Source organism: Triplophysa rosa, linkage group LG20, assembly GCF_024868665.1.
Source record: "Triplophysa rosa linkage group LG20, Trosa_1v2, whole genome shotgun sequence".
Lineage (NCBI taxonomy): Eukaryota > Metazoa > Chordata > Actinopteri > Cypriniformes > Nemacheilidae > Triplophysa > Triplophysa rosa.
The window spans coordinates 6,461,243-6,486,034 of record NC_079909.1 but is presented as its reverse complement, the minus strand read 5'-3'; the positions used below and the strand labels follow the sequence as shown (position 1 = coordinate 6,486,034).

The window sequence follows — 24,792 nt, the reverse complement described above, 5'->3', positions numbered from 1 at the left end:
TATTTGGAAGAATGTTTGTAATCAAACTTCCATATTGTATTGACTTCCATAGTAGGAAGAAGAAACATTGTAGTCAATGGTGCCCCAGAACTGATTGGTTTCCCACATTGTTCAAAATATCTTATTTTGTGTTCAACAGAACAAAGAAATTTCTATAACTTCTGAGAGAGTAAATTATGAATGAATGTTTATCTTTGGGTGAACTATCCCTTTAAATAGTCTTAACCGTTTGTCTACATTCTCAATCAATATATTTAATTTAGGAGTTTGTAACAAATGTTTAAAATGTCACATTTATACTTACAGGCAATTACAGACAAGAGTTCAAAAATTGGATAACATAATTCACATATTATTTTTTGGATAAGTTATTCATCTAAATAAAAGGCAGTCATTGTAAAGACATGATTTCTCAAAATAAAACTTTGTAATATTGTAGTCAGTTTTCTGAGAGGTTAATGGCTTAGAATTCGCTAGTTGCACAAGATGGTGTGGGTGAGCTTCTGCGATGCCAGAGTCGGCAGACTAATTTCCAGTCGTATAACACTGTATGGGAAAAGGAGGATTTTGGGCCGGCAAATATGGGTGCTTTTAGATAAAAAATATCAGCGAAATGAAAGATCCTCTTTACATTGCTGAGCACTTCGTTAAGCCAACACAACTCGATAGTGTTATACGACCGGAAATTAGTCTGCCGACTCTGGCGTCGCAAAAGCTCACCGGTGCCATCTTGTGCAACTAGCCCATTCTTTTATGAAGAAAATTCGCGTGGAAAAATTAATAGGAAAAAACCAAGGCAGATAAAATATTGTGTTGTCAACGTTGTGCTGTATTGTTGATTCAGAATCCTTTCTTGCGCACACACTAATCACAACTCTTTCCAATTCACTAACAGGCTGATCACAGACATCTGTGTTGCTCTGCATCACGCTGAATGTGATGCGAGTTTGCTCTGAGATAGAGGACAAAGATGGCTGATGTGTTTGAGATAAGACTAAAGCATAACATTGATGTCAGCAATCAGTGATATTTTGTGAGTTCATGTCTAGACTTCTCGAGTTCCTCAGCACAGGCCTTCACAGGGACATCAATTGTCCTTCAACAGCAAAGCATTTGAAAGTGAAAAGTGCCAAAAAGTACCACGGTACAGTGACGCCATCCAGTCGTGATACTGTGATATCTATGACACTTAATGATTTTTAGATTTACAGTATATAATATAAGGTATTTACATGGAAGTCTGTATGATTATCTGTATGATAATACCATGGAACATTAGTGAGTAAGTGATGGCTTTGAAATAATTGTTGGCTTAACCTTTTCATTAAAGTAACGAATACTTTATGTATATACCCAAAAAACTGTACTTAATCATTGCCATAAGGAGCATACAACATGGTCTTCAAGGGTACTGAAAATTTTAGGTTGGACCTGTGTGGATAACAGTTTCACATTATAGAGACGCAGCAACACACTTTCAAGCTATTGTAAACCTACCATAACGTAAAGGAATAGTTCACCTTAAAAATGAAAATTCTGTCATTATTTACACGCCATCTTGTCAGAAGATATTTAGAAAAATGTTGATAACAGAAAAAGTTTGGTCCCCATTGACTTGTATTGGTTTTGTGTTCACACAATAGAAGTCAATGTGGACCAAAATATCTTCTTTTTTGTTTTGCAGAAGAAAGAAAATCACACCAGATTAAAATGACAGAGTGAGTAAATTATGAATTTTTATTTTGAAGGTGAACTATTTCTTTAACATCTAACAAAACCAAAGCAATGTAACTTTGTCTCTATATCGCCATCTCTGTTTGAAACATAAAACTGCATATAGTTTACGTATCTTTGCGTGTCTTGAAGTCAAATTACGTCAAAATAACTTTATCCGTGAAATTGTACTTATAAATTTTGCTTATTTTCAACCAAAGAAGTTGGCAGATGGCAGCTTTAATTTCTGTGAATCACACCATCCAGACAAAGTGTGTAACTTCTTTTCCAGTAACGGCACCAAAGAGAATTGCAAAAATAGTTTTCAGGCAGGTTTTCCAAACGCACTCACCCATTTGTTATTTAAAGAGGTAACCGCGCCCTAAACTCACACCATTGGTTGAGCAAGTTGACATGTCAGACCACTCAAACAAACAAAGCTTGTTCATGTTTTGACAGCTCCACACAGTCACAGTTTTACACTTTTGAGAAAATCAAAGAACATCTTACTTCATTGTCTCAGCACATTAAACTGTACAAAAAAGTTGGCCAGTTTCACTGATAAAAGACACAACAGAAGGATAAGAAAACACAATTCAATTACCGCCTGCGTTTCTGCACGATGTCAATGGGACAGTTGACAGCACACGCCGAGCCGCAGAGGTTCCCATTCCGAACTTTAAAAGTGCGGTCGGTCGGCGGAAGAAAGACACAGCCACTTGGCAAACTCATATTTTCCATGTGCTCCCGAAATCAGCCCTCTCTGAGACACATGCCTCCAAGCGCTGGCTTACAGTCACAGAAGAGCATTGAACACATCAAGCCATGCTAACATGATTGAAGTTCTCCAGATGGCTTGAAGCTGACGGTCTCGCATTCGTACAGCAGTCATCCTTCAGCTTTCAACTTTTCTGAAGTGATAGCCTCAGTTCGCTCGTAAAGCTGTTGTGGAAAGCTACTGTAAAGTACATGTTTGAGAGCAAGATTCTTTCAAAGTAACCAAACAAGTCTCTCTCACTCTCTCTCTCTCTTGATCCTCCAGCAGCTCTGACAGCTGAACTGATATACAGGACTTCACTGCAACGTGTGTGCGCTGGTGAGTGTGCGTGTCTGCGTGCATATGTGTTTATGTGCATTTGAGGGACTGGCAGCTGCACAGTGAGGTCACAGCCCATAGAGGGGGCGGAGCCAGCCAATGACTGTCTTCAGCATTAACTCTTTTCACGCTCATGTCATTCAAAACCTGTATATGACTCTTTCTTCAGAGGAACACCAAAGAAGATATTTTGAGAAATGTCTCTGTGGTTTTGTGTTCATACAATGACAGTCAATGTTGGTTATCTTCGAAATATCTTCTTTTGTGTTCTGCAGAAGAAAGTCATATCGCACGAGGGTGGATAAATGATGAAATGTTGTTTGGGTGAACTATCCATTTAAGCTACTTTACTGTTACATTTAACAATATATGAAGGTCAATGCATTAGACATGAAAGAAACACATTAACAGAATTTTGTTGGGAGACTTTCAGGATGACACATTTTTTGAACATGTCTGATCTGGATTCCTATTTTCTTATGTATTAACTGTCACTATATTAAATTATTTAGAAAACATAGACAATAATTGTAAACTTATTATATTACAGTTTTACAATATATTTAATAATTCATTAGGAATTTATGCTTATACAAATTTATATTGAAAAATATAAGCATTTTGTTCCAGTATACACAAATATATTATGTAATATATTTTATTATATTTTTCAGTACACCATATACTGTATTTCTGTTTTCTAATGGTCTGTTACAGGGGCGGACTGAGAATAAAAAGTGGCCCTGGACTTCTTCGGCAGGAGCGGCCCACAAAACCCAGCTCGGTACACAACATAACACAACAAATCACTGATGCACAAACGATTCTATAGCACTATAATTCAGAAATGTAAATGTTTTTAAGTCTTTTCATACCACCTTGCAAAGTCAATGAAACATTAAAGCAACAAATGCAACAAATAGAAATCAAAATGACAAGAAAACCTACCTAAACATGTCAATGTAATATAAGGTAATGTATTTAAATTGACCATGACATGGTGTGACTAGACTTTGCTAAGAAATATTGTTTTACATCAGCTATAAAGTCCAATATCAACATTATACAAGTCTTAAAAAGCTTGCGTTAAATCAGCCGATAAATCACACTGACAGCAGTTAAAAGTCAATACAAAAATGCCTCAGAAATGTGCAGTTAGTTCTGAGAACAGGTCTAACATCATTGTTTGCAGATGCAACATGCTTTTAATGTGGTGTTATATAAGGCAATGGTATTCAGACATTTAAGTATAACTAAGGTGACCAAATCAGTGTTGTCTTCATTTAGAAAAGTATATTTTAAAAAGCATACTAAAATACACTAAAATATATTTTAGAAAATAAACTCCAACACAAACCTCAAACCGAACAAACTTGCATGAAATGTTTTGCTTGAAATCTGTGCTTGCTTTAAATCATGATTTCATCGTCATTTTAAGTGTGTCTTAAGTTTTATACAGTCTTTATATTTCATAAAAATTACATTTCCAGTAAAATAATCTGTGGTGATTTAAGGGACGTCCCGGTCTGATTTGTGCTCCCTCAGGGCTGAATCTGATCTCTGCTCAAATCAGGGTAAATATTTGCTCAGTCTGTGGTGTTGTGGGGGTATCAGTTGGTGGGTCAACCATAGACATATATAATACCTAGACGCGCCATTGTCAACGGCGCCGCCATATTGGTCAGGGCAAAAACCGACTCTAAACACATACAAGTGGTTTTCTGCATATAAACACAATAACAGTTTCATTTCTCAACTAATTCCAATACTTTATTATTTATACGTGGAGTACAGAAACGTTATTGCTCCAGTTGAAGATGGTTAGACTTGAAAAAATATGTATTGTCATATGGAACTGCTAAAACCCAATCTTGTCAAGCATTCATTTAGGCTTAATAATTGTGTACACATCGCTAATGTGATGTAATTGAGATGAAAATACACATGATTAGAACACAGCTCGGTTACTTTAAAATCTTGGGAAAACCTGGTTATATATTAATATTGGGTCTTGTTGCCATATTTCATACTATTTATAATGCACAACAGTGTTATTTGTTTTACTATCTCACATGTTTTACTGCTGTAATTGTTTTATTAAATCTTTTATTATTGAAATTGTATAAAAGTCAGGGAAAATCAGTATAAATGTATAAATGACACAAGACAACAGACAGAAAAAGCCATTTCCCCAGTTAAACATCTTTATTTTTTTAGATAATATTTTAATTAAATCATTTTACCTTGGGTGTTTTGTTCGATGATTCAAATAAAACTCAGAAACAATCTTAACATGATTGTTTCTGATGTAGTTTTTTTATATTAAAACAGACCACTAGGCTTTAACACATTTTCTCAGTTACCAGGCTTTCTATGTTTCATACATACTGTGGGTATCAGAATATAAAATAAATGGCCTGATATTAACATTAGATGCTAACTTTTTATATACATTTTCGACTGGGCTCAATTGACTAAATATTATTTATCTAAAAAAGTATTGTCTGGACCTCCGCCGCTAAGAAAATATAGAGAACTAGCGATATTAAGTACCTAGGGACATGATAAATTTGTACTCTATGTATATTTAAACCATTGAAATGTGTTAAGAAATGTAAACGTGCTTTTAATGCAGAAAAAAAGCTCAGTTCTCCCATTCACTTCTATGAGTTTAGTGGGCTTTTGCCCTACCTAATATGGCGGCACCGTTGACGTAGCGCAGCAGCGGTGTAGAGCAGCCAATACCTCGTTTAGGTTTTTAATATGTTTATGGGGTCAACCACAGGCCGTTCGAAACAGCTCATACATATACACAGCACTGAATGTCATGTGTGTAAATAAACACATCGCTGCAGACACACATCATCTGTCTACACTGGGTTTGCACCAAATCAGTGATATTTAGCCTGATATTAAGGTCCGCATGATTTGTATCCCTTCTTTATCTACACTGCAATGTACTGTACAGAATGTTTATAGAAAACCATACATTCAATAGCTTAAAAAAGTAAAGGCACATCAGCATATGCTGCATGTCTTTATAGCGTGTGTATAGGACAAGATTTATTTCAAATAAGTCTATGTTTGTTCAAATCCTGGCACATACAGTATACATTTTCCAAACCTCCTTACTGATGCCTATGCAGAATTGTGACCTTTATCTGTGCTTTAATTTGCGCAAATCAACAAAATCACCTTTTGCTAAATACAACCCTACATAAGAGCTGCATGAATGAGGTTGAATAAATCTGAGATTTATTATGAGTGATGCAACAGGCCAAACCTTGAATTTCCAATGGATAATAAACTGATCCAATTTAAAAACCAAACAATGTACATATTGTACATCACAAGTACATTATCAGTAGTGTGAAACCGCAAAAACAACTGGGTATTCACAGTGTCTATTCTCTGCTGCAACTACCAAAGACAGAGGTATGTAAACGCACGCACGCACGCACACACACACACACACACACACAGTCTGGTTTACTATCTCTGTGGGGACAGTCCATAGGCGTAATGTTTTTTATACTGTAAAAACTATATTTTATCCCCTAAACCTAAAGATCTTAGAAACCTTTATGCATTTTTAGATTTAAAAAAATATTGTTCTGTACAATTTATAAGCTTTTGTGCCCATGAGGACCTCAATTTTGGTCCCCACGGTGACACGAGTCTCCATGTGTCTGTGTGCGTTCAGGTTTAGGTCCCCACCGGGATATAAAAACATGTACACACACACACGCGCGCACATTGTATCTTTCCATATGCATTAAACTCCCATTTTCTCCTTTGCAAGAAAGAGATCGAGAGAAAGAGGGTACAGTTTTTGCATATTATTTATGGACTAATGCAACCCAATCTCTATTGTGACATAATGTATTGTACAGCACTTTTGGCTGCCCTTGTGGCAGCAGAAATGTGCTTTATAAGAAATAAACCAAACCAAACCAATAACATCTTTGCATAAGTTATTATTATCTCAAAGGAGTTTCATCAAACAAAATAAAACAGTTCACTCTTTATCCAGATGAGGGCAGCCACACACAGGTAACTGCTATGAGAATAATTTCCAACAGTTTACCAAAGAAACCATGGAATGATACTGTTTTATTAATGATGGGACACAAGTGTACTCGAGGAGAGTAAAAGCGGGTGAATAGAAAAGCAGAAGCATTAAAAAATGTTAAAGAAATACTGCACCAAAAATGTGACCACTAACAAACTTTTATTGCTGCCATCTATAAGTGAACCCTTCAATGTAGAAATACATTTAATGTGAAGCGTGTTTCTAAAACAGTCTACTGTACAAATAATATATTTTTAGTTGCATCTTATCATTTAACATAATTGATGAAGCAGTGTTAAGCTGGTGGTTCCGGGATCCGCATAAGGCATGAGGGACGCCCTGTAAGAAGTAAAAGGTGATCCCTCAGATAAAAAAGATAATAAAAAAAGATACATTTGAGAAAAAATAATAATGACAGTTCTGAAATTTGTGCAGATAAGATACAGTAAATATAGATCATTATTATTTACAATAATTAATCATTTTGTTTTTAGGTGACTTGTCAGGTCACTTTAAAAATGTAAGCATGTGATATCGTTTGCTGGTTGTGAGGCACCTCTTTGATAAAACAATACAAAATGATGCTACTGTACTCGAAAACATAAAGTTTCATACTCATTTTTAATATATTTAGTATTGTCTTGCGATATTTTCTATTAAAACCAGCTTAAAATATTTTTCTAATGATCATCGATCTATGTCGATGTACAATTTTTTGGTTCCCCCATAAAACATCTCCTGGTGGTGACTTGATTCAGACATGATTCAGTTCGAGCATTGGCTGAATGTATATCAATATCAACAATGATGCATCTTATAGGTACTCGGCTGAGTTTAGCCTTCTTTCTGATTCTCAATGCTAACTGCGTCCATTCATTAAACTGTGAACACATCTGTGATGTTTAAGGGCTGATGAAATGTTTCAACGTAATTGTAACTGTCTGGGAAGTTTCCTCAAACGCGGGCCGAGCTCACATGCGAGACTGTGATCTGTACATCTGGAAGAGATTTCTCAGAGGACTTTAGCATCACAGCATTCCTAATAATAAAGCAGCGGTCTGCTGTGCTTCAGCAATAACTGGCCAAAGTCACATGATATTGACTTCCAATAGCCTGCAATGTTTTCATGTCTCACAGCTTTTTTTATATGTGTTAAACATATGCCATCTAGGGGAGGGGGAACGTTATAAAACTGTGGCCTTTGTTTACATTAGACCACATAGTCTAAATTTGCGTTTGTTTTGCATTGCATGAAGCAACAGACATAGTTTAATATTGTTTTTTAAGATCCGTAGACATAACCAATGACAAAATAATAGTTGATCTTAGACCACCACAAATCCTAATACATTTACAGTTACTAGTAAAGTAAGTGGGCCCCCCTCGAAAACGAGATGTTTCATCTCAAGGGGTTTATCCCAATAAATAAACTAGTATTTTGTCCTAACAAATATCTGAACATACATCAATATTACCAATAGACTGACAATCTTGACCGATCTGAAATGAGCAATCCAAACCAAAAAGCCTCATATATTAGACCTTGTGGAGATCATTTCACAATTCATTAGTAGCAAACAAACGACGGTTTGAAAAAACGACCAAACCTACCCGATACAAGAGTGGCGTCTCAGATTCGAGCCGATGTTAAAGAGCGAACTCCTCCTGGGGTTACGAGGGTCCTTGTGCGTCATTTCGAAAAGTTGCGGAAACAAATCTTCGGCCTTTTACCAGTGTTTTTTAGTTGAAAGAAACATCTTGAAAGAACGTCTCCGGTGAGTATCGGTCATCCAAAACTCAACAGAGTGAGCACACAGGTAAAAGTAGAAGAAGCTAGGTGAAGACCTCATGGGCCTGAGAGAAAGTCTAACGCCTCTGTCCCAAACGTCTTGGTTCCATTAAGAGTTCCCATTCTCAACTGTAGATCGTCTACCACTGTTGAAGCCTTATTTCTTCATCAACTTATCAAATAAGACTCACCAGAAAGTTCTAAAAACTGCTTTTCTCCTGTGAGCAGTAACAAAAAGGAGAACAGCAAAACGTCAGCCACATTATTGGGCTCCCTGGAGAAGCTATTTAGGGGTATGAGTTCCTGTTTAGTTTCCATATTAGTTTTGTTGGATAAATGTTGGATGGGCGGGAAGGAGAAGAAAGCGAAAAAGAAAGGAGGTACAACTCATTGAGCCTGGAGGGTGGTGTGCGGTCACACGCCACAGTAATGTATACGTACATCCGTGTGTGTGTGTAGTGGATAGCCTGCGATGGGTGGGTGGCTGCCAACGGCGTCAAACAGCATGTGAAAGCACACAGCATGACACCATAACAACACACAGTCGCGGCGGGAGCTGCGCTGACATGCATATGTTGTCGTCTGCATGCTCAATCGCGGCACTTCCGTCGCCCGCAGGGAAAGATTGACTTGATATAGACTTCTTCATAACTTCTTTGTCTGGTCCAAAATCACAGAAATGTTGTCATCCAAACGGCTCCTGACAATCAGTTTTGATATCACCGGGAGGGATATCTGTGGGAGGGAGCTGTGCACATGTTAGTCAATCCGACTGTCGTGTAAACATTTCTATTGCCCAAAGCACTGAAAAGAGTTCACTCATTCTTCCTGGTCTCTGACGTCAAGGATTTTCCACTCAGGGGTCATGACCGCCTGAAGAAACGTTTAAAACCTCCTGTAAGATCATGAACATCTGTGCTCGCTTCCTCTCATGAAGATGTAATGTTTGTAATAAACAGGCCTTCTCGCAATATTCAGAGCAGAGAGAGAGAGAGAGAGAGAGAGAGAGAGCATGTACATATTAATGTGACTCTAAATCCAGACATACACTATGTGATTGATTTTTAATAATCCTTTACGATTGCTGCTTGTATAACGGCTGCTCAGAATTTTGGATTTAGAGGATTTAGAGAATTTAGAGAATCCTTCTCTAAGTATTCTCATCACTTATAAGTAAAGATGTGAGCGTAAAATAAAATAGACATATCAGGGTCAGAGTAATAAACAGCTATGATGATAAAATATAGCCCAAGGTTTATGTATTTTCCGGTTCATATTTTATTTTAAAACCATGTGGAGCAGTATGTGCATTCCAGTCTCTGTAAGAAATCTCTTTAGGAATTTAACACTTTCCGATAAGAGAAGCAGACAACTTTGGACCTGCCTGTTAGATGACACATGTTTGGGAGTCATGTTCCTACATGTATCACTGTATGTTTGTGGATATAAAAGCCAGAGGTTGAGAAAGATTGTCAGACGGTTCTGGTCTGAAAAAAAGCCAAAGCACACACCCATAAGAAAGCACAATTTCATATGAGATCTCTCAAATGGATATCAAATGGAACCATTTAACATGAATCTCTGAGGTTTCTGAAAAGAAAGAGATGTCAATAATGTCACAAACTGACCTCAGATTTGTCAAGTCTACAATCAAAAGTCAATATTATTGAAGATCTCAATAAACTGTTACCTTTATCAGTTGTCATTAAATCTTAAAGCATGCGGGTAGTTGATATAAGCCGCGCATGTGTCCTATGGTGTAACATAGCAAAGATGCATAATATAATTAATAATAATTTTATATAATAACATAATAAATATATTAAAAATATAAAAATATATATTATTAACAGTTTGTTTTCTCAATTTTTGCTGCCCTAACATATCACAGTAAAGGGAAAAAAGTCTAAAGACATCAAACAAATCCTAAAAGAATGAGAATGTTATGCCTTCAAACAAGATAGTCTCAAAGATACTCTGAGCATATAACAAATGATGAGACGCATCACCTGGGGCTCATCTGACATCTAAACCTGAACCCAACAAAAGCTTCCTTTCATAACCTTCATGTGTCCGCCTCCTCCAAGACTGCATGTTTTGGCATATATTATAACCTTGCTTAACCCACAGATCATAGCAGAGTCTTTCAGTCTGGAGGACTCCGCGTGATGTGCAGAGGTGCATGATACGCATCCAAACAGAGGAAAGGTTATGTGCTTTAATAAAGCCAAACACTGTCCACAGCGATCCAGACTAGACCTGAATAACAGTAGTAAGTTTTGTCAAATATTCTGGTTGGGCCAAAGAACTCTATCATGACGAAAGCTGACTGTGGTGTCGCATGGGTTGGCCCCAAAAAAGTTGAGCTTGAATACACCACAAAGTCTACAGCCAAAGCTCATCTAGCTCACATTCTGTGCCAGCATGAGAGACAATACCATACTAGCAGGTGACACTAGTCTAAATTCATCATTCAAAAACAAGGAAATGTTTACTTACGATTTTCATATAAATATATATAATATAAATAAAACGATTTCTTTAAAAAAAATAAGACATAATCCTATTTGTATAAAATTGAGAGACCATTCCAAATTTTCATTTAATCAACATTTCTATTGTGGTCATTCCAGTCCAGTGTCGGTTGAATTCCAACAACATAAAACCTCAGGAGTGACATAAAGTCATCCAACAGCAATGTGAAGACAACATGAAAACTGTAATAAAAATCATACGAGGTTATCACACAAAAAAGTTTGTTTGTACTGTTTGTTTGTACTGTTGTACTGTTGTATTGCTTAAAAGTGAAGATAAACTTGTTTTCTTTGCAGTATTTGAGGTCTGAAAGAATACAGAGCATCGTTTCTGTTATTTCGACCTGTTTCTCCTGTTTATTTTCTGCAAATAAATACAAACAAAACAATATTTTTATTTGAAATTTGGGAGAAATATTGTTAGTAGTTCACAGAATAAAACAAAAAGAATCATTTTACTTAAACACATACCTACTGTATAAATAGTGCATTTTAAAATCAGAAAACTGATTTTGAAATGGTCTTTTATTTTTTCAGAGGCTGTATATGTAATATAAAAATATGCTATGCACTGTATATTACATTATTTTATTTGTCTGTATAACACTGTCTACACCGGACAAAAGACATTAGAAACGCATGAGAACTAGGGCTGCACGATAAATTATCGGCCATATCGTGTTTTTTTAGTGTTATCGGTATCGGCCGATAATAAAATTTAGGCCGATAAATTATAGCTAATAAATATTAATCATTTTCTCTAATTAAAACACTTCAGCTGCACGCTGCTCACAGTTAAAATCCAGTACAGTACTGTCTTTCTGTCGTGATCGTTCACTGTTATTAGCAAAACATCGTAAATGTAGGTGCAAAGTATGTAGATATTTATGAATGTGTAAATTATAGGAACAAAAGCATATTTTTTTAAAGCCGATTGCTGTCTGAATGCTTTCTGTCTGGAGACCTGTTAGATATGTGGCTATTAAGAACACTTTATTGGGTTGCTCTGGAAGACCATATTTAATTTGTTTATTAAATAAATATGCCAGAAAAGTTTAAAAGTTAAAGAATCTTTAACTAGTGTAAAGTAGGCTTAGCACATGATTTTCAGGGAAAAACAAAACTAATAGTTACCTTGTGTTCTGCAGTAAATGTTTTCACATAAAAACAGCTTTCCACTTTTCGTTTCAGTCTCAGAAAATGTAATATTAATATTTAGATACTGTATATCAGCCAAGTTATCGATTATCGGCTTCCAGTGTTAAATAATTATCGGTTATCGGCCAAAATTTACATATCGGTGAATCCCTTAGAACCCATTATCATTTAAAATTTTTGTCCACACTGGATGCGGAACCCATTAGAACAAACTGTGTGTCATATCACGTCGCGCCGCACCGGTCGCATCCAGTGTAGACACGGTGTAACTCCTAATGTATAGATCATACATAAAAATATAATCAGAGCAGTCTCTTCCACCAGCTCGACTGAACATGCTGATTCGATCGAAAATACGGGCACAAACTAGTGCCAATGTTGTGGAATGCACTGCAAAAACAAGCCTGACCCATGTTTAAAAGGCAATTCCAGCGTTATGGATGTGACATTTTGCGTTATGGATGTGACATAAAAATGCTCAGAGAATGAATTTGTTACGATTATATTGAACCATCTGTTTATATTTTACTGAACCCTTGTTGATAGAGTCTAAACATCAAAAAATGTCAGTCTGTGAAAAAAAATTCTATTTAAAAAAGGGAAATAAACATGCGTTATGGATGTGACAAAAAAAGGACGCGGTTTTTGGGAGACGATAAACTTTGTAGGATTTCTGTAAAATAAAATGCACAATCCTGAAGCAATAATACCCAATGAATGGAGAAGGGATGCCTCTTTATAGAACATTAAATAGTTACTTTATATTCATTTTCATGTGTCCATTTATGAGGAATATGTAGCGTTATGGATGTGACAATCCTGAAAATGGCACTTACCTGACTATGAAAAATCATGCACTAAAAATAAAACAAATGCTTTACAAATTTGAAGAGAGATCTCACATGGGTATTTGAACCACCAAATGTTAAAATCTGTACTGTTACCATAGTAAAAACCGCTGGTAAAAACTTAATTTTTTCGTGGCTAGGTTGACATTTTTGCGGAATTGCCCTAAAAATGAACATCAACAGTACCAGACTGAAGTTCCCATTAGATGTCGTATTGAAATTCATTTCTGATCAGACACTGTACTAAACCAAAGTTCAGACAGAACCAGACCGATGATCTGACTGGACACAATATCAAGGTCCAGTGATAAACAGAAGAAATGGGAGAAAAACCACAGCTGTCCACATGCCATTTTCACATATAGGCACAGGTGTATCTCATTAGTGTTAATGAGCACAATGGATCTTATCCACTGCAAATGTGTAAAACCATTGACCACGTTTACATGGACAACAATAATCTGATATTAACACGATTAAGACAATACTCTGATTAAGAATGGACCATGTAAACAGAGCTTTTTGATTGGCTTAATCCATCTAAACTCATAATCGTAGTAAACACAAATCGAATTAAGACGGGTTTAGTACTCCTATTTTCGTCGCATTATCGAAGTGCGGTATTGACATGTACACAGCTTAATCGCACTATTACCGGTGTGTAGGAACTTTCGCGGCACTTTGCGACAGGTTACACAACACGCACGGCAGTGGACAGCCGTTTTGTTTTAAGGCAAACAACATGGCTTCAAGCAAGAAAGCACATTTTTGGTCCGAACGGGAAACAAGAAAGATGCCAACAATTCTAGAAAACAAATGAAACACCAAAAACTGTATGTGGTACCATGGCGAAGACGAACTGTTTGTTGATACATGAAAATATGGAGGGAAGGTCGAACGGCGTCGCTTAGGGACGTAATGACGTATGCCATTAATCGAACTATGTAGTGTAACATGTAAAACGGGAACATGAAAGGTATATTCTTAAAGCAACTCATGTAAACACCTTAATCGTAATTAGGGCTGTGCAAAAATATCGATACATGTAACTATCGCAATATTTTTTTTCGATAGTGTATCGATAGTGATACCTCTACTATCGATATAGTTTTTTTAATCATGTCATTACATACGGCCAAAAGTAAGTGGAAGCGAGCATGGCGAAAAATATGAGAACGCTTGGAGCTCTCAGAGCTGATGTGTATGTCAAAATAAGTCATGGAGTAAAGAGTTATATAAAATAATGCTGTTTGTAGGCTTTGCAAGTCATGACACAAGTCACTTGGCTACTGCAGTGCATTAGACAAAAAGTTTATTAAGAAAAGTAACAATGACATTTATTGTGTTTTCACGGATGTGACACCAGAGCATTTACAGCACAGATGAACCAGAGGTTTTAAACTGCCCATGTTCAATGTTTTAACTGTAATGCACCACAACAACCAAGTGACTTGCGTGAGCCACCTTATTCCCCTGTGCTACCCACTTGAGGGGCGCAATCCACAGTTTGAGAACCCAAACCTCTGATCTAAAGGTCCATGCATCACACATCATGGCCACTCTGCAGAGGTAAGGGATGTTTTGACACTTATCCTTACAGAAAACCCCCGGTGGTGCACAGCGTGATGTATTTCTAGCTCTACTTTTTACATTTTCTATTTAAAGTATTGCAGTATATCGCAAATGTGTATCGTATCGAAATACATAGCAATATATTGTATCGTGACCCATCTATCGTGATATGTATCGTATCGGGAGGCACTTGCCAATACACAGCCCTAATCGTAATATTAGCTTACTCGGAATGAGGCAAATAATTCGACTACTGACGTCCATGTAAATGTAAAATGTAAAATAATTTTCTATTTAAGTTTTAGTTTTAAATATTTTATTGTTTTTTTTGGGCCTATCCTTTTTCATGAAAATCTCCGTCACTTTGTTGTAAAAGTCATCCTGACTGTTTGGCTCATATCTGCCCCCTTCAGTTGCGGCACGGTAACTGTCTGCCTCACCTTGTGCCTTTTCACTGCGGTTTTATGTCCGATTAGCAAGACTAATTATGTCACACACATTCATGAAAGATATTAGCCAGACTGTTGAAAGTGAGGGTGTATAATAAACGTGCCTGCAAACATTATATTGGCGACATAAAGAGAGACAGCAACATTAGAAATGATGCTCATGTCGCTGCCGCACATCGCATTTCTCCCGTTTATCTGAGCAGGAAATGTGCAAATTCAGCGATTTTATACAGAAAACAAATTTATAGAACAAAACAGGTTTCATTTATTCAATTTTATTTTATCTTATCATTCTCTTAATGCAAATCTCAGTTCATGGCATATTGAAGAGAGGAGCGAGATTACTTTAAAGTCTTTTATTATTGCATGGCATAATACTAAAAACAAGCGTTATGGCAGAATTTACAGGCACTTGGCACTCACAATCCTTAAAAACCATAGATTGATGTAATGCAATGCTGCTTTAGGTCTCCAACAAGCAACCAGTACCCTGCTAGAAACAAACAAGAGTCCTTGTCATACTTCACCTGACAACGTTCATCTCAAGGCCATCGTCCTAGAAACAGTTTTCCCTGACCAACATTCTATTCAGACTAACAATGAAGACGCACCTCACCTCTGCTAAAGAGACCTGTTACATTAAATTATTTATCCATTTTCTCACTCTACTCTCAATGGTTTTTCTGATGGGGAAAAAGTGATCATTTGTGCTTTGGAGAACAGGTGGACGCTGATGCTGTCATAAGAGAACTGAGGCTGGCCCACTTGTTCAGAACCGTCAAGCCATCTGCTATCGTCGTGAGCCATGCTGCGTTTGTGCCATCCCCCTCTGATAAATCTGGATTTTGTCTGAGTGTGTTACAGATGATATATTGACCCCAACCAAGCAAATGCCTTAAAAGCTTTTAACATCATTTCAATTAGCAACCAGATAAGAGAAGATGAAGCACATTTGCACATCTCCACACCAATGTACATTGCTGTTCCAACATTCATCACCCGCAATATTGCAAATCCCTTCTGACCCGACACAGGAGGTTACAGACCGAAATCACATTAGCCTTGATGATGGGTGATGGTAATGAAATCAAAAGATTGTCTCATTATAATTTACCCCCTAATGGAAGCACATTCAAGAAGTGTTTGAATAAACGCTGCCCTCTGCTGATGTAAGAAAATAATGCATGCACAGTACAACATAAAAATATTTCTGTAATGTTGCTGCTGTCCTTCTGAAACCTCCTATCTCCATATTTCATGATTTTTTTTAAAAATAAACAATTAGTCACCCTTTATGTTTGTCACTGGTTTTGCAAATGTGTAACCAATAGAAAGTATAAAAAATGCTTGTCAACTTTGAATGGAAAAACTGTCATTTTTAAATGATTAAAAATCGTTCTGACGAGCCAAGAACCGCTTTTAGTGCTATATAGCACCATATTTTGGTGCTTCTTCAGGTGCTATATATCACCAAAAAAATTTGAGTGAAGGACGGCAACAATGTCGACAAATAATGTCATATTTCCAGATGAAAAGCCAAACCCCGTTGTCAAAAACAGTTCAAGGTCAATTGTATTCATATTTAAAAACAGTTTACCTTGTGTTATACAAATTTGGTTTGATGGTAATTAATTTACTCATACACAATTATATAACCATTATATTTGATGCCAATTATGTCAAAAATTCTTCTGTATTTCACAGAAAAATAATTACAGCATTCAGGTTTGAAATGACATATGAGTAAAAATAATCAGCTCATGTTCATTTTTGGGTGAGTTATTTCTTCTTGGAAAACATTACAAAATCAGTTCAATGATATTTTTTGTATGACAGTGTTTGATATGAATCTGTGAGCAACCGATCTTGATTTTGGAAAATAATGACCAGCTTTACACACACCTGAGCTCTGTGTATTTGTATAAACCAGAAGAATGTTGTTGAAAATCACTGTTAACAGGCTTTCTGCGTGTCTGAGATATAGCAGATGGCGGATTGAACCAAAACATGATGAGTTTCTACTCATTAGACAGGCCGCATGAGCACATATTATAATTGGGAGAAAAAAGACCTTAATGTCTCTCTGCTAACATCCTCGCACAGTGAGCAAAAATATATGATATTTCTTAGCAGATGAGCAAATGATTCATTTATTATTAAAATTTATGTAATTCAGTGTAAGATTTTTTTAACAATCCCTTTCTTGACAGGATTATATCATCATGTTATCATTTGATAATGGCAATATGGTTCAGGATACGTAGTGTTTATGGGTGACCCAGATCATTGTATTGATCATTCGTTATTCAGTTGCCACTGAAGGGTTGTTTCAGTAATTAGTCATTTACATTGAAATTTATAAGAAAGGTATATTTAAAAGAACAGTTCACTCAACAAATTTCTTCATTTACTCACCCTCGAGTTGTTCCAAATCTGTATAAATTTCTTTGTTCTGATGAACACAGAGAAAGATATTTGGAAGAATGCTTGTAACCAAACAGTTCTTGGCCTACCATAGTAGGAAAAATTACAATAGTAGTCAATGGTGCCCCAGAACTGTTTGCTTTCCTACATTCTTCAAAATATCTTATTTTGTGTTCAACAGAACAAAAAAAATGTATACAGATTTGGAACAACCTGAGGGTGACTTTTTATTTTGGGGTGAACTGTTCCTTTAAAACTTGATTTATACAGTCTAGGACATCGCTCTCAAGTTGCAAAAATGTTCTGATTTCATTGTCACACAAACAATGAGAAAATTAAGATTTTAAGGTCATAAAATACGTTTCATTTTTCTTTTTAAGAAAAACTTTTTTATTTTGATGTGTATTGGGTTAAATGTGACCTGGTGGGTTTTGTGAGAATTTTGCTGCTGTAGTTCAGGTCCCTTTTTAATTTAAAGGGATAGCTCACCCATTTTTTTTTTCATTTTCTAGCTATCATGTCATTTAAACCTGCGTGACTTTCTTTCTTCTGCAGAACACAAAAGAAGATATTTTGAAGAATATTGGTAACCAAACAACACTGACCCCCATTGACCCATGTATGACCACAAAACCACTGAGACATTTCTCAAAATATCGTCTTTTGTGTACCACAGGAAAAAAGTGATACACAGGTTTTAAGTTAAATTAATTTTACTAAATGATGACCGAAATGTTATGTTTGTCTGAACTGTCCCTTTATTGATGTGAATAATGGTGATTTTTAAATGTGGACAGTAATAATTGTAATATGTGTCTCAGCAAACACCAGTTCAGGTTAATAAAGCTTTAGCATCTGCCATGATAGTTATTTAAACATTGTTCTGTTTGCTTTAAAATGTACTTAGAATTAGTTCTGCACCTTTTACCCAGGTCTGATTGTTAATTGTTATTAATGCAAACAAACCCTGTGCTTACACTATATTAACTTCAAGACGTTTCTCTGTACTCTGTACAACTTCAGCACACACATTTAGAAGAAAAGCGTTACGTGATCTCTTATAAAAGTACTGCCTGTTGGGAGTGTCTGAGAGCTGCAAAATAGCAGTTCAATCACCACAATGCAATTATGGGACTTTAAAATTAGGGATGCACGATATTATCGGCAGATAATGGCTTATAAATGATTTATTGGCATCGGCCCGATAAAGAAAATAATGCCGATATGCCTCGCCGATTGGAAGCTGTGTTGATTAATATGCGCATGCATCAATTTGCGTGTTTGTGAGTGCTACAGCGAGCATGTCAGCGGTGTGGGAATATTTTACAGTAAGTCAGACTGATGTCAAAGTTTTGGTTTGCAACCACTGCAAGGCATCAGTCTTACGAGGAGGAGACAAACGACACTCCTTCAACACCACAAATTTAATAACTCATCTCAAAAGTCGCCATCTCGACCTTCATCAGCTATTTGTGAAGCATATGCCCCCTATGCCCCTTGTTTTTTTCCACGGGCTCAGTGCTGGCGCTTATTTTTTCCTCATGCAGCTTATAATTGCGACCAAAGCACCTTGGTTGAAAAAGTGCTGTCCAGCACCTGAGCTTTTAGCTGCGTAAAAACGCCCGGTGGATAGACAGCATATATCGGCATCGGCTATCGGCTTAATTGAGGTGGAAATTATCGGCATATCGGCAAAAATCCAATATTGTGCATCACTATTTAAAATAGCGACACATGTCAAGTATGTCGTTATAATTATAATTCGTTACATTTACATAGCGCTTTTCTGGGTACTCAAAGCGCTTTACATGGAAGGGAGGAATCTCCTCAACCACCACCAATGTGCAGCTTCCACCTGGATGATGCGACGGCAGCCATATTGTGCCAGAACGCCCACCACACACCAGCTTTTTGGTGGAGAGGAGGCAGAGCACGAAGCCAATTAGTACATATGGGGATGATTAGGAGGCCATGATGATGTATAGAGGCGAATGGGCGAATTTGGCCAATCTTTTTCGAAGGACGTCCTGGGATTTTTAATGACCACAGAGAGTCAGGACCTCGGTTTAACGTCTCACCCGAAAGAGTAGGCAGTAGGGCTCCAGACATTGTTACGATCTGGTGCACAGAGAAAAATCAAAGCTCTGAAGAAATCCACAGGGTGGAATGTTCAGGTGGACACTAGCAGGAGAGATTGCTACTGAGCGTATGGGAAGAAATCCGGACCGAATTAATGATGTAATAATGTCACAGCGTTGTGGGGTCAGGTGCATGGCCTCAGTGACCAGACTGTGCTCGTGACATGAGTTGGTCATCACCTTCCTTGCGGTCTGTAGAGACAGACTTGTGGCGACAATCGCCCGTCCAAACCCCCCGAAATGAGAAACGAGTTTAATTTCACAGATAAGGCACCATGTGGCTGGCAGAGGGCGAGATTAGAGGGCATAAACTGGGTTTGGGTTCCCGGAAACATTTGTTACCAATTATAACTACCCTTTAAAACAATTCATGGCCACAATTTGGATTTGTGTGTGTGTATTTTCCCCAATGGAATTATCCGACCTTGACAAAACCAGGCAATCATTTAAAGCCATTCAAAACACACTTCACCTCATGCAAATTAGATCAATGGCATTTTTTTAATCAAGTCTGATGAATATGACAGCAGGAGTGTTCAGGTGCTCGAGCGTGTGCGTGTAAGGGTGATATTGCATGGTCGACGTCTTTTAATCTGTCTAAATGTTCCCTCCGTCACTTTGATTCTCAGAAATAAAAGGGCAAAACTGAGCTCACAGAAATGTGGATAGGCAGAGCTGGTTACATAAAACATTCATGCAGATCTAATAACAAACATATGAGACACAAGGAAATGATTCTGATTCAATTCAGCTTTTGTACGGTGACACAGGATTGATGTGAGTGTTAAATAACAGAATGCGTCAATATATCATGTGTCTTGTTTGTACATCCCCAACTATTTTTAATGCAAGAGTAATAATACTTAAATACTTTATTTTATTGTTTATCTGTACCAACGTGCAAATAATAAGCTAAAACGCGTTTGTTTCTGACAGAAAGACACCGAAAGAAGAAAATAACGCATTTCTGCATTTACACCGCAAGCTAAGCAGACAATGTAGGCGATTCCTTAGCATATTTGAGGTTCCAAATGACATTCTAGCGATTTCAAGCTTAAGTTTCATTCCCGGCATAACAATTTCTCCTGGATAACTATTCTATTAGAAATGATGCTCAGTGATACAATCACGTCTCAAAAGAACAACATGTCCTCTCTGAAAATCTCCAGTTAAGGAACAAAACGTCCCTCTTTCAATGGGGCAGATGAAAGCTGCATCTCTCTGTTCAGAAAGCACTTTATTTCTACGTGTCAGACATGTCTACTCTACATTTATATAGTTATTTCTGAAGTGCAATGTAGATAGTGCTAGAGAATTAGAGAGTTATTTCGTGTTCCAGCAGTGGCTTGTTAAAGTACGTCCCGGTCTGGGATGAGGGGATATAATTCTCTTTTTCTGGGTGTCCCCAGAGGGTAAAGCCTCAGCCTGGCATCTTGACAACAAAATGGAGGGTCTTAAAAGCTAGATGGTATATTGCATTTTCCAAATTTCAATTTTGGTTGTGCTTAAAATGAATTCAGTGAGGTTTTGGGCAATATAAGTGAAAAGAGATTATTAGAAAGTATTGTATGCCTAATATAGTTTCATAAAATGTCATTAAAATATCATCATTTCATAAAATATCAAATATCAGAAAAATGTCCATAATAACATAATTAAAGAAAAAGAATAATGATAGATTAAAATAATATTTTTTGTGACTAGATATCAATAGTTTCAGTATCTGTTCTCAATTGTGTGCAGCGTGCTTATCTTTCATTTTAAGGTTTTAGATTCATAAAGTCTGAATTAAGACTTATAAAAGCTATCTTGCCATAAACACACAAATATAGGGTAAAATGATCAATATGTCATTAAACTAACCTGTTTCAACACTACTGAAATACATTTTACCTGTGCATTCTGGGATTTCTTTTGACAATGATAATGTTTCCTTTCCTTTCAAACAGCCTTCACATCAGGATATCTTTTATGCCTTACAATGTGTTGCATTCATCACGTATTTCTTAATGACATTTGGCAGGACTACCTGTGCCTCAAAAGCAATTTATGTAATATAAATATATATATAGTTTCAACACAACCAGCTGACACCACCTTGATGTAATTTAAATGTGTAAATGACTGCTGTTTCCTCCGATGTCTGGAGAACTGGAGAACGGCGGTGCGATCTCTAGATAACACATCTGCACTACAGGGTAAAGCTCAGTCAGTGGTTAAACAGATGGAAGATGCGCTGAAAACCCAGAGGGCTATCTAAAATGAGGTAACTTCATTTAACATCCTAATATATTCTTAAAGCTACATTACAATATTAATGGTTCCTCTTAAAACCGTTTTACACAAAGACAGAATTAACAGTTTTTGACAAACATGCTTAAAATGATGTATAAGATATTATATCACTGACATTTTGTTTTTATGAACATAAATCAGGTCTCATTTCATGATAGATGCCATATGCCACTGCATGCTAAATCATTCACCTACGTGTTCAGGAAATTATGATAAACTTGCATCTATAGTATTCGTTTTCTAAAGCAATCCAGAACCAACTGGCAAAAACTTGATTTTAGTTTTCTGCTCTTTTTATTTGTAGAATCTCCACCAAATGCTTTCAGGTCAGATTCAGATCAACACAACACTGTTCACCAGAAAAACCACACTGCCAAAACTTTCTACATTTCGTTGCCAAACTGCTCATATAAAACACATAATTCTGAACACAGGAGCAAACTTTATAAAGCTGTAAATATATTCATAGCTTTTGAACTACTTTTCATGAATTCGTCACTGGGGGTGCAGTGACATATCTGCTCGTCTTCACAATGTGTCATTGATGTGCTTTGCTGAACTATTGTAAAAGGCTTTAAAAACTTGCACAGAACCAAACAAATGTTGATTATCGATGCAATTACAGAAAAAGAAAAAAAGTACAGCCTCCTTGCTTGTTCAACCAAAAGATAACACATGAAAGTAAAGTGACTTAAAAATCCCAGAGGTAGGAGGTCGAAAGATCATGTGATTCAATTCTCCTGGGTATTGCCTTTTACTAATTAAAAAAACTGTGATGTACAGCCATGTGATGTTTTTGATTTCCAATTCTTTAAAACATCGGCCAAGAGAACAAAAAGTTGTTATTTCAAATGGATAGCTTTTTGATTTTCCTTTCCAATACTAAAACCCATACGTGTTCAGGTAAATGTAATGAAAGAAATATGATTCCCAAACTTGATAGTACAAGTAAGAGAGTTTAAATAAATAAATAAATAAGTAAAAGTCAAATAAGAGTTATGAGTCACCTTAGTATGAGTATCTGTGATTCAGCTCTATTCAAAACTCAATGCCAAACAATCAGTGCTCATGGGCCATATACTCTGCCTTATAATACAACATTTCATGGCCACATTGTGCACAACTTGAGCTTTCATTTTAAGAAAGCCCTGTGTGGGTGATTGGTGAATCAAATGCACTGTGTCTATATATGTATGGCAATGATTCACGACCAGAAAAGGGTCTTGACTAAAATATGTTTCAATTCATTGGGGAACATCGACAGCACAAATAATAACATGCAAAATAAATAAATCATGGTATAAAATGTCTTCATGTATCCAGTCAGTTTTCATTTTTAAATAAAATAAAAAATATCCCAATGTTAAGGTTAAACTGGCTTTTGTAACTAACATGCTAATATTACACTCTAAAAAATACTGTATTAATAGGAATTTTCCGTATTCTTTTTTACAGTTATTTTACCTGTATTTTACATTTTGCACTGCATTAAATGACATTTTAGCATGAAATAAAAGAAAATGTAGGCTACTGGTAATTTTCTGCCAGCTTTATCTGTTTTTTACGGGTTTTTTTACAGTGTAGTTTGTTGGACTTTTGTTCGTAAAATGTGACAACGTCCTCTTCTGCATTAAGAATTGAAACAAATTACCGTTTATGAAAAGACGACGGCCAGGACATTCGTGGTTTTTTGAGTCCCGGGCGGTTTTTCTCCGCGGTTCTGTTACAGCACAAGTACTTCTCGGTGTCGGAGTGGTACCGCTGCTTGATTCGGATGTGAGTTCGGGGTTGCCGCCACAAATGCTTGGGCGGCTTGGCCAAACCAGCGCCTTCCCTGCTCAACGCCGAGCACTCCATCGTCACAAAAGTTGAGCTCTGACTTTCTGTCCAAATTCAAGAGTTCATCAAAATTGATTGATTTGTCGTCTCGTCTAAACCCTTCCGGTCCGCGGAGCTGTCCACCTGTCGCCGGTGCTGAAACGAGCGCGCTCGTCTGATGAGCTCAAGTTAACATACCGGAGCGCGTTCGCAGAATCAAAGCTGTTTGTCCGGTGCAGAAAGAGACGAAGTGATTTCAAATACTGCCTGAGAGATATTGAGGTCTGACCGACAACAAAAAGGCGAAGCAGCGAGCGCAGCGTAACATATCTACAGCTCGTACCCGACTGAAGTGGGAGCGTGCGCTCTGAGGCTGATATAAATATCCAGCCGAGCGACGTTTGCATTACATCACCAGGTGCTTCACACCCCCACCTTGAACAGTTCACACCGAGGTAGATAAACATTGAAGCAAATGGGTTTAACATGGATTGGGCAGCCAGTACAACAACTGATATAAAGGTAGAAACTGTCAAAGAAAATAAATGCGCACAGAAGTACTTTTTTAATTTCGTAAAGAGGATACATAGTGCAAATGTTACTAATTGTTTATTATTCTTTTTATGATTACCAAAAATTAAAACACGACATAATACTGTGTCAATAAATGCCTGCTGTACGTGTTAAATTGGTGCAAGGTGGCCACTTTTGTTTCTGTTTTCATAAGATCACATCCAAGTCATTGTGCCCTTTTATCGGCTCAGTAAACGCAGTATATTGAAAGCTAAGCACCTGGGGGGAATTCCCACCCTCTGCTCAAATCTCCCTGACCTTTCCATCATTTGCTTTCCCAGGTTCACTTGATTCTGAATCATATAACTTGGGA

At 36.9% G+C, this 24,792-nt stretch overlaps 1 protein-coding gene across 3 annotated transcripts in view; it reads right to left on the bottom strand.

Moving 5' to 3' along the window:
* Positions 1-24,258, bottom strand: part of pde4cb (phosphodiesterase 4C, cAMP-specific b) — a 38,574-nt gene extending 14,316 nt beyond the window's left edge. Inside the window, exon 1 of one of the 3 annotated variants that reach the window (XM_057361741.1) lies at positions 23,740-24,258. In XM_057361741.1, coding sequence (XP_057217724.1) covers positions 23,740-23,945 — 206 coding nt within the window. In that variant the 5' untranslated portion in view covers positions 23,946-24,258. Of the gene's footprint in view, positions 1-2,317; positions 2,575-8,492; positions 9,514-23,739 lie in introns of those variants that run through there. The other 2 variants (XM_057361744.1, XM_057361742.1) reach the window with 2 other exon arrangements.
* Positions 24,259-24,792: the final 534 nt, after the last annotated feature.